Source organism: Aplidium turbinatum, chromosome 1, assembly GCF_918807975.1.
Source record: "Aplidium turbinatum chromosome 1, kaAplTurb1.1, whole genome shotgun sequence".
Taxonomy (NCBI): domain Eukaryota; kingdom Metazoa; phylum Chordata; class Ascidiacea; order Aplousobranchia; family Polyclinidae; genus Aplidium; species Aplidium turbinatum.
Window position 1 is genome coordinate 62,136,743 of NC_137472.1, and position 11,174 is coordinate 62,147,916.

General features: G+C 35.9%; 1 protein-coding gene across 1 annotated transcript; it reads right to left on the bottom strand.

Annotated features, from left to right (window-relative positions):
* Nucleotides 1-5,782: 5,782 nt before the first annotated feature.
* Nucleotides 5,783-8,905, bottom strand: LOC145784663 (uncharacterized). Its single transcript, XM_082596533.1, has 3 exons — nt 8,827-8,905; nt 8,374-8,520; nt 5,783-6,921 (listed from the first exon to the last, which is right to left on the bottom strand). Exons 1-3 carry the CDS (start codon nt 8,903-8,905, stop codon nt 5,927-5,929), a joined length of 1,221 nt encoding a protein of 406 aa, XP_082452659.1. The 3' UTR covers nt 5,783-5,926.
* Between the last annotated feature and the right edge of the window lie 2,269 nt (nt 8,906-11,174).

The following is an 11,174-nucleotide window of genomic DNA, read 5'->3' on the forward strand; positions in this document are numbered from 1 at the left end:
AAAAGGTATGAAGTTTTTAGTTTTGGTAACTCCAATTGTTGTTGGTTAAATTACTTTATATGCAGTAGTAAAACTAGAAATTAAAAATTAAATGATAGTTAAACTTTACACGGTATCAGCAAAATAATACAGCTGACGCCAAAATCTCATGTTTCATACTTAGTTTAATTTTTATGTGTAAGTTTGGTTAATAACTCCGCTATGTTGACCGCAAACTCCAAATGTTTGGAACTAGACCTTAGATGCCCAGACTCAGGCTCCTAAATACTCCAAAACTCCGGCTCCTGTACACTTCTGTATTGTAGCTAGTAGTGTTGAATTAAGTGGTTCAGTGAGTAGGCTACTTTTGTGCTAGGGAACGAGATCGTTTTAAGTACCCAGAAACTTATTGAAAAGTCCAAAATATTTTTATAATTGTCCTCAATTTGCATTAATGATGCACTGATGTGTCCTTCCTTATGAAACAAACACCTAACTTTCCCCCGGAAAAAAACTTTTTAAAGATAAGCCGCAAATAAGTTTGCAAAGTATTGAAGCATTTGATATATTGTCTATTGGTATATTGACGATGTATCAGTGTAAAAAAACGGATTTACTGACCAGGGTAAGCCTATTATGAACTCTTGCACAAGCCTACTATAGCCTACAATCGTTTTGATGAGTTTCAGTTATGAAAAGCTTTGCTCAGCCCAAGCCGCAAGCAAGTTTGCAAAACATTGAAGCATTTGATATATTGTCTAAAAGTTTTTATTGAACCAAAAACCAATAGAACATCTTCAGGTATCAAAAATTTTGCTAAACTTGTAATTATTGCTGTTTTGGTCACTGGTCAACTCATTGGCGTCAATGTGCCAGCTTGATTGTATGTTACCAATGCTTTGCAACAATCTCAAAGCTATTGCAAATGCGAGACCGAATTTCCAAAGGACCCACCAAACCTGCGGTTTCAAAGCATCAGAGCGACTTTTTCATTTATTATCTCGTAAAATATAAGCCTGCAATTGGTGCTACAATATTCAAAATACAAAAATATCTTTGTCCAAAGATAAACAACCTTAAAAAAGTTACAAAATTGCAAGAAAAAAACGTTTGGATCCTCTTTAAGTTGTACATGACCCAAGGGGCTCGCGTTGAGCAAATTGATTTAACTGGAAATGAAGAATCAATTGAAATGAATTGACAATGCTCTAATTGCTCATATTTAATTACGCATTTTATTTAATTACGCATTGATAATGCTCATATTTAATTACGCATGCGGCATGCGCAATTAAATAGGAACATTAATTGGGCAAAGCAACATCATGGTTTATCTGTAGATAAAGTGAAAATGCTAGTTTAGGAATTTACTGAGCAAAACCAAGTCACCGTTCCCAAAAACTCTGACAACAAGAAGGCAGGAAGAGAGTGGTTGTGGTCATTCATGAAACGTCATAATTTAGCATTAAGACATTTTGGCATTAAAACATGGCCTGAGAGGCTCGCGTTGAGCAAACTGATCTAACTGGAAATGCAGAAACAATTGAAATGAATTGACAATGGTCGAATTGTCTGTATAGTCCGATCTTACTTGGTTGGGGATTGGAAAATGGTTGCAATCGTTGTGAAGGTTTGGCTGTTCTTCCAGATGATTCTGTAATAACACAAATAGCGGCAAAAGTTAATTACAGTGTTAATATATTGTGACGTTTATTGCGACAAAGCGAGGCATAGACGTAAAGTTTGATTTAAATTTTACGAAATTTTAATTCAAATGATTGAAATTGTGGTAAACCTAAAAGTTGAATATTTGAAATTATTTTTGGCCTATAACCATATAACAGCACAAAGATCTGATAGATTTGAAATATTTTTATCTTCTAATTGTTCCGTGAAATAAACTTTCAAAACCTGTTTTGTTCAAGTTTGTGATTTAAAGCAACATAAACACATTTAAATTCATATAATTATTTTCTTACTTGAAAATATTATTTTTTTCAAGTATTTCAATTTTCTTATTAAGTATTGAGATTTTGACTTTCCAGAAACAGTTAAAGTATCTTGAGAAGACGATTGTGGTTGATTTGAAGCATTTTGGGAAGATGATTGTGGTAGATTTGAAGCATCCTGGAAAGACGATTGTGGTTGATTTAAAGCATCCTGGGAAAATGATTGTGGTTGATTTGAAACATCTTGGGAAGACGATTGTGGTTGATTTGAAGCATCCTGGGAAGACGATTGTGGTTGATTTGAAACATTCTGGGAAGATGATTGTAGTTGATTTGAAGCATCCTGGGAAGATGATTCAAGTTGATTTGAAGCATGGGATTCTTGAAGAATAGAATCTTGCAAGAGATCTGAAAAGCGAGAAATAAAACTGTTAACTACCTCAGTGTGCCGCAGCACAGTAGAGTGGAGCGATACTTAGTGCACCATTGGACAACTATAATGTGAACATAACTTGGAATGCACGCATTCATTCAAAGACTGGTTGATGTACTTTCATCAGTCAGCACGAACAGTAAGTCAAAAGTTCTATAAAGTGATTCATATTTTCTGCTTTTAAAATTAAAGTATTGAAAGCTGCTTTGAAATGCGTTGCTCAACCACACATCTCAAGAGCTACAAATAGGTTTAAACAAAATAATATTTCCAGAACCTTCCTTATCATTGCATGCACAATTGCACATATGCTATATTAAAACACTTCACCCTTTCAATATTGGTCTGACATCAGCATTGATTATTACGTCAGTACCACACTTTCATGAAGATGAAGCAACTGTTTCCATTAGTGATTTACTGAACAGACAAGTTGGTTGGATTGAATCTTTATCCTTGGACAAGCAAAGCTTCTGATAGCTTATTTCTAGAAGTTTTGCATACTTGTAGAGGCTTTGAATCACTGATGCCTGGCCGGTTACCGAGACTGACAGAGCAAGATTTCCGTTTGTTCACGTCTTGTCTGGGAATTCTTAATCCATTCACTAGGTGCCGCTAAATTCGGAGCAATCCTCAAATGCGTTGCTCAAGCGCATACTCCGAGAGCCGAACCAGTGCCGCTTGATCGTGAGGTTTCTTTGTGAACAAAGTCAGACGCTTAACCAACTGAGCTAACGTGGCGGACGTGACTTATTAGAGCTAATATAACTTAGGATTTCGCAAACTACGTATAGTCAAGGCATGCCACAATGCAGTCGTAAATACAGAAGCGAAGACTAATATTGTTCTGTAGCTAGGCTTCGTGTAATTAAGTTGTCTTTGACTTGGTTCCATTTGTTTTTATCAAGGATATTCAAAGTCAACAAAGTTAGAAAAAGTACAATTAACGCCCAAACGCGAACGTGAAGACGTGGTAGATGTAGAAGGGGTAAGTTTATTGAGAAGATGATCATGGTTTATCTGTGTCTAGATGTAGCCTACTTGAGCATTGCTGGCTAACTTTACATGGTCTTAGCAGAATACATTCTTACTTGCTAGCGGTTGCAAAGACGGTCTTTGCTGTGAAGATGTTTGTGGTAAAGTGAATTCAATTGAAGGTTGTTGTTGGTTGGTTGCATGACTCAAAGAAGCTGAAAGAAATAAACATAAGAATTTATCGAGTGCACAGATTGTCATTAAGTGACATGCACTGTCGTGGCCAGAGACTCAATGGCACGCCTGACAAGACACATCTGATTGTGGACAGAAAGACTTTCTCCTTCAATTCTTTATTTATCTGATTTAAAATTAATTTTCAACCATTTGCATAAACTTGGATATGACAACAACAACTATGGTCACTATTATCACTTAAGATAATAATTGGACAATTCGTTAAGCTATCATCATTTGATCATCACTAAAAGACAATATTCAATATTAAACAATTACTAAATAACAAAAGTTTGCTTTAATTGCTCATATTGAGTTTATTGACTTTGCAACCGAAGAAACAACAAGAACAAGCAACGCTGGTTCAACTATCCACCTGTGCAGTTCCAACACACAATTCCAACACAACTGGTCATTGAGTGTCACCTAGTGAATGGAATGATTCGTAAGCAACAGAACTTTACAAGAAGCAATCTCTGTGTTTGGTGGCATTTGAACAAAAAAAGGGTGGCATTTGAACAAAAAAAGGTGGCATTTGAACAAAAAGGTGGCATTTGAACAAAAAGGTGGCATTTGAACAAAAAAAGGGTGGCATTTGAACAGTTCAGCTGTGTGAACAAAAGACAACGCGTAGTGTCAATGACCTGAATACCGGTTAAAAAATTGTTAAACTCCTGAAATTAAACCTTACATTCCCAACAAGTATATTCTCGACTTTACCAACAAAAAGTTCTCTTAAAAGAGTTAAAGAAATTCCCTAGCCACAAAAATCCATTGATAGTCAATTTTGATGTGTTTTCCTTGTTTTCAAATGCACCGTTAACTGGTCATTGCCAATAGATTTTTTCGAACTCCCAAACTAATCATCCTCCCATCCAAAAAATATATTTATTTATCAAACTTCTCACTTGGGCCACACAAGGTATGTTTTCATATATAAATAATTTATACAAACAAATGGATGGCGTGGCTATAAGCATTTCTATAATGCTAAAACCTATCGAAATTTTTTAAGCTGGCAGATATCAACAACCACAGTGCAATTTTGTTACGCTTATAGGTACTGCAGAATAGCTACAGAAACCCACAAAACGTAAAGGAATTGAAAAGAGGTCTTAACACGAGTAGAGCTTTGTGTACAAGAGACAAATCACTGTGTAGTGGTTACCAAGTCCTGCTGCAATAATTATTAAGAACTACTCACAGCCATAGGGCGGCACGACGTAATCAAGCGCACGTGACTCGGTGCAATGCACTTGCACTAAGGCAATAACCATAAGGCAAAACAAACGTTATTGACTGTATCAAATTTAAAGACCACATATTTGACTGCAGAATCTGTTGTGACGCCAATTTTACATCAGATTCATTTGAAATAATTCGAAACTGTCAATCAAAATTTGAAACCAAAATTCACCAGGCACTTAAAGTAAAACGAAAAAAACCGCAGCTCAACAAGCAGTTTATCACTGGAGGGCATCTTTCTTATGAAATTTATGTTACGTTTCCTTTATGTCATAATTGCTTCCCGGATTGTTCTTTGTTGCCACTCCCTATCCCGCAATCTTGTCTTGTGATTACACGCTATAGTATAGGTTAGAACAAAATATTAACACTTTTGGAACCTGTTCTATGGTTGTGTGTGTACTTAGCTCAGTGCCTATTGCAGTTATTTCTTCAGTCACTTATCATTAGCCTACCACTATTTACAGATATTAAGTTTAAGTGGTTTAGTAGATATTCCTACTTGAAGCAATTTGTGAAGACGGATTAATTTAGAAGTGTTTATCACTGTTCACGTTTATACAAACCGACACTTTGTTACTAATCTTAAGAGTTCAGCATTCCCGCAACCCCTGAACACAAGTCTCGCACCTCCTAGTGGTACGTGTAACAATGGTTAAGAAGCCCTGCTATAATGAAAAACAGATTGTTCAATTTTGGACAATCACGAACTTTGTGCTAGGGAACTTATTCGATTTCAGTTGGATAACAAAATACTGTTTATGAAACATAATTACCTTCATTCATCCGTGGATCCAACAGCATTCCAGATAAGAATTGAACAACGACTGACCAATGATCGACCAGTAGATTAGTTTGAACAAATGTTGTAAAATTTTCTAACGACATTTGATCGACCATGTATAAAGCGCTAAAAAACTCTTGAAAAGTTTGGTGTGAAAAATACAATCGTCGGTTACCCTCTAAAAGACCACACCTTCGATTTGAACCAAATAATGTCACGACAAGTGCTTGGACTTGTTCGCTTGTTAGGTGTTCTGCTTGAAGATCTTCAATTGTGATTAATACTGTTTTATTCTTAGTAGCTTGAAATGCTATTTTTGACAAACTAATAACGATTTGGTCCGAAAGAGAAACGGCGTGACCTGATGATTTGAGGTTTTCCTAGCACACGATGAAATATTTGGGTCATTGTTGAAATATTTAGAGTTTCATCTGATGAATCAAGAGAAGCTCTCAAGTATAATTGGAGCATCAAAGGATTGTGACACAAGAATTCTAGTTGAGGGGTTTCTACAGTTAGCTTTTCAAAAATTTTACGTGATTTTGGTTCATTATTTATCAATGCAACAGATAATTTTTTCATATTTTCAGACGTTAAATCTCCAACAAAATATGTTTGATTAGGGCGACAGATTTCAGGAACTTTGAGCATGGCGTGTGGTCGTGAGGTGAATACAATGTGGCAATTAAGTAAAAACGTTCCTCGACACAGATTCGACACAAGCTCCTGGCAGGTGAGTAAAGTGTCATAATTCGATCTTTTCACTTTATCCATCAAATTCCAGTTCACCTGGTCGAATCCGTCAAAGACAAAAAAACAGTTTTGAGTGTGATTTTTTATCCATTTGAACACAAACGTTTTTTCTTTTTGATTTAAGTCAAAATTTACATCTCCAAGTAAAAATTCCTTCAAAGTTAGTTTCTCATCATCGCAATCATTCATGCTCATGAAAGGTATCCTCAGAACAAGAAAGTCTCTAGTTTCGTCTAGACGCCTTGCCAGGCGCTTTGATAACGTTGTCTTTCCCGCCCCAGGGTAACCGACGATTGATATGAAGCTTTGTGACTTAATACGTGAAATTAATTCATCAATCGAAACTTTTTTATCGGACTCTTCAAATTGAATTTGTCTCGTTTTGGGATCATACTGGTCGTCGTTGGGAATGAACCTTCCCTCGTAGAAGTCGATTGGCAGAAGCTCAGGATGAACTTCTGGCAAATTCGATGCGGGAATGTTGAACCTCGCCACATCCACATCGAATTCGCGATCATAAAGCTCTCCAGTGGTTTTCTTCAGTTTGTCGAAGACTCTGCTTGGATCTGAATAAGTACAATGCGTATTGAAGCAAAATTAACACTTTTGAATGAGTCAACAAATAAAAGTATATTTCTTTACATATTTTTATTAGTTACTCTCAGCTATGAATTGATTGCATTTGTAAGATTAATCCAATCAGTTGATTTGTAAGACAACCACTTAAAGCAAACCGAAATTATATAGGAATGTGTAATAGACAAGTTGAACCCTTGATGTTACTTGACTTGATGCGTTTGTGGCTCAGCAAGGCAAATGCTCTTTGAAAACTATGTAAAATATTTTAAAGCTTTTGAAAACTTTAGATAGATTAACAGTTTTGAATAAGTAAAAAAACAAACATTTGTTTGGATAATACCAAGAGGTCCCCTCAGCTATGAATTGATATTGCATTTTTGCAGGATTAATCCAATTAGTTCATTTGTAAGACAAGCATATTAGCCAAGTAACATTAAATATGAACTTGCAATAAATATGTTGAACTTTTATGTTACGTTTGTGGCCCAGCAAGGCAAAAGCTCTCTCATAGCTCCAACATATTTTGTAAAATATTTTGGAAGCTGAACCTTTAACTCAGTGTTTCCCAACCTTTTTCGAGCCGTTACCCAAATAAACATAGGGATTATAGCATGTTACTCTTAATATTCACTTCGTAAAACAACTTAACCATTTCCATTATGCTGCTAGTTATATCGTTTTATTTGTTACTTTTCAGTAAGTTTTTAGAAACAATCACTGCAAGAAAGAAAATATTGTTTTGAGTGTGTTCTAGCCCAATTCCGCAGGAAAACCGCGGAAATGGCAACTCTGGTAACTAGCCTAGCGGAAAACAATATGCCACAAAAATATAAAATGCACTGCGACGTTACAAGCAAAAGTCTTTTGTATTAGCTGCCACTGGTGGCAACCGTTGTTTCTTACTGCAACTCACAATAGGTGAAAAAATTTTTGCACTGATAACTAGCAATAGAGAACAACATTTATTTTTTAGCGTGATAGTGGTGCCGCGTTACCCCCCAAAATATTGCATATTACCCCTCGTAGGTAATTTACCCCCAGGTTAGGAACCACTGCTTTAACTGAAATGTTAAATGGAAAGGCATAGGCATAGAAAAGCAGATGCACGTCACGATGACGTAGCTCAAGAGCCGACACAGACTGGTTAAAACAACAACGTATTGTAATAAATGTTGGGAATCACTGTTTTTTAAAATGATGCACATTATGATTAAACATTGTGACGTAATTTTGGTTATTGTTGTGATGACGTCATATTTCAAATCTCCACTTTCATTTTTGATGTTTAAATGAAACTGATTTTTATTTAAATCACAGAAATCACTAAAACTTTGATGGCACAACATAACGATGTCAACCTATAAGCCTCGTTTTTAATTTAGTTTCATTTGTCATCCTTGTTGAAATCTACTCATCTTTTATATGAACATTTTACAAACCTTCTTGATCTCCATATGGAACACTGGTTTGTTCGGGTTGATGAATAATCTTGGTTATGTTTTGCTGGTTGTGAACCTGGACCAATTGTTGATCAACATGATGATGATGGTGCTGATGGACGTTCAATACGTTGATCTGAGGTTGTTCTGTAAGAAAACATCGTGTCTTGAATTCTTGAACACAAGTAACAGCGTTTGGACCAGGTTTGTGTTTTAGTATAACATAGCCACACTCTTCATATCGCTTGCTATATTACTGTAAGAATTTGCTGGTCGGAAATCAGGTCATGTCAGAAATGCAAGGAACCCAGTCAGTGTTCACCTTTAGGCACGTCATTAAGTGCCTTGCCTATGACATAGCAGCGTGTCCTTGAGTGGTGTCGAACTGGCGACTTTCGAGCGTACCACGATATTTGAGCAACTTCTTTAACATATTTGTCAAAATAAACTTACCAGGATTTCCTGTCAATGGTCGTCCAGTTTCTCCAGTTGAAGTTGATGTATCTTCTTCTTGATTTTGTTGGAAAGACATTTTTTTTGTTAACTGTTACTCAACAAATCAAAAAAAAACTTAACACGTAGTTGAGGCTACAAAACACAATTGTGAGTCGTAAACATCTCTCTTTCTTATCAAAGTAAACAAGACAAATCAAGCAACATCAAGTTATATTGAACAATAACTAACACAAACGCATGATTTGAATAATAGTTTCGACTGCGGCTCATTGATCTCCATGTACTATGACGGCAAACCACCTTGTTTAACATCAAATGGTAGGTTACAAATTCATATACGCAGGATGCATACATTATTGTTCTAAGTCTAACTTATTCTCACAACCGAAAAAACACAGCAAGTTATACTTTGATGTTTCCAATTTGACCAACCCTAGATTCAAACTTAGACCAACTAACTTGTCGACTGTGCGGAAGCTCTCACCATCGCGCGTTTTATAGCCGAATGATCACGTGGGCAGAGCGTGACTTGGAAAACAATAGAAAGAAAAAGAAATGTTCTTGGTTGTCACAAGCATAAACAGAACGATTCTTTGCTTTGCGAAATTACAATGTTAGAAAAGGTTAAAACATCTTTTAATTTGTAATATGAAGTTGATTTGGGAATATTTTTATTTCCTTAAACATTTAAACGTCAGTGAAACGTTGGAGAAACTGAAGATTTTTATTGAAATGTTTTATCTTTAGAATCAATAATGAAATGGAACAATAAATTATTGTGTGTATATCGAGTTTAATTTGAAACAAAATTTTTCGAAGAAAGGAAATATTCCAAGTTTTGTTTCAAACAGACCTGAACGCGAATCAAAATTGTTGAAGAGTTTTAAATCAAACAAAATTTATAGATAACAACTTGTTTGTGTTTCATTCGATGAGCAAGCAACATTCTTTGTGGCTGTGAGGATGAGTTGTGGGAACGCCTGTACGATGCTTGCAGGAAGTGGGCCTATTGCTATTTTAACTCAAAATGGAATATTACACTTATTTCAACTAAACCTATAGCAAGCTATTCGATCGCTATTATGTGAATGGCCACAAGCTTGGTAATTGGTTCAAGTTCCATTTCGTGGTTCCAATCTCAGTTCGATTCTTACGCAAGACAAAGTAGCCTACTGCTTTCTTGAACAAACAGTAACCTACATGACACTGACAGTGATCACTGTTCAGTGCAGGGGTCGTCAATATATTTTGCATAAAGGCTATTTTGGCACCAAGAAATGTTGTGGCGGACCGCACTAATTTTTTAGATAAGTTGACTCTTACGTTAAAAAAGAACGCATTTCGTACCCAGTATCTAGCGCTACATGTTGTTAATGTTCATCTTGGAACATCGTGGTAACAAAAATAATCGAACAACCCTCCTGCCACTCCGACTTCCTTTGCCAACTCTTTGGACTTCTTAAAACGAGGCCACTTTGTTTTGTGCACTTTTAGCAGGGGAGCAATTTTATCAAAATATTCATTGCCAAGCAGGTGGAGTGTTATCTCTTTACTGCATAATTGGGTGCAGTACTTTTTAAATAAACCGAGCTTTCGTCCATTTTTTTTCTATTTCCGAGCCAAGCGAAAACACACGGCAGCTGCTGAGCAGTTGAAGGATGTTATTGAAACACCCAGTCAATCAATTCCAACCGACTTCTGCTGGCCTATAAATCAAATTTTTATTCATTTTCCTGTCATTTCAGTAAGTTTCTTTGTAATTTAATTTTATTTTCTTATAATGAAGGTCAATGAAAAGTTGAAGAAACAAAAGATTTTCAGTCAAATATTAGAATCAAAAGCTGCAAGCCTAAATCTGAAACTGGTGTTCTGCCACGATTTCCATCTATGTACTGGTACAAAATTCAAGAAATACATGAACATATATCATCCATCTAGTAAATTACAACAGTTCAACAAGACGAATACAAAGAAAAAAAAAAACGCAATTTAGTTTCAGTCCATTGTCATAAGTTTACATTAATATAACGTCGAAAAAGAATAAGTGTGAATGGGATTTAATTGGGTCGAATCAATTTCTGTATACTAATGGTGGCTTTGATTTTATGTAGCCATTTATCTTCAGCGATGTCTAAATATTGTTTGCTGGGTTGTTCGGCGAAAGTAACGACAAAGCAGTCTGCCAGAGCTGGTTTCTTTCTTTTTAATCAAATTCTTACCCTTTGTGGAAAGAAAACAACTAAACTAACTGTCGCCAAGGATATGCACAGTTGAGAAGGATCGATCTTCCTAGCGTAAGCACTATACCTGACTACTCACTATAGAAACAGCAAGCATTGTGTTTC

Coding starts and splice junctions, on each gene's coding strand:
- LOC145784663 (XM_082596533.1), bottom strand. CDS start 8,905: ATGTCTTTCCAACAAAATCAAGAAGAAGATACATCAACTTCAACTGGA. Junction 8,521..8,826: donor ACCATTGACAGGAAATCCTG/GTAAGTTTATTT, acceptor GTTTTCTTACAG/AACAACCTCAGATCAACGTA. Junction 6,922..8,373: donor TCCATATGGAGATCAAGAAG/GTTTGTAAAATG, acceptor GTACTTATTCAG/ATCCAAGCAGAGTCTTCGAC.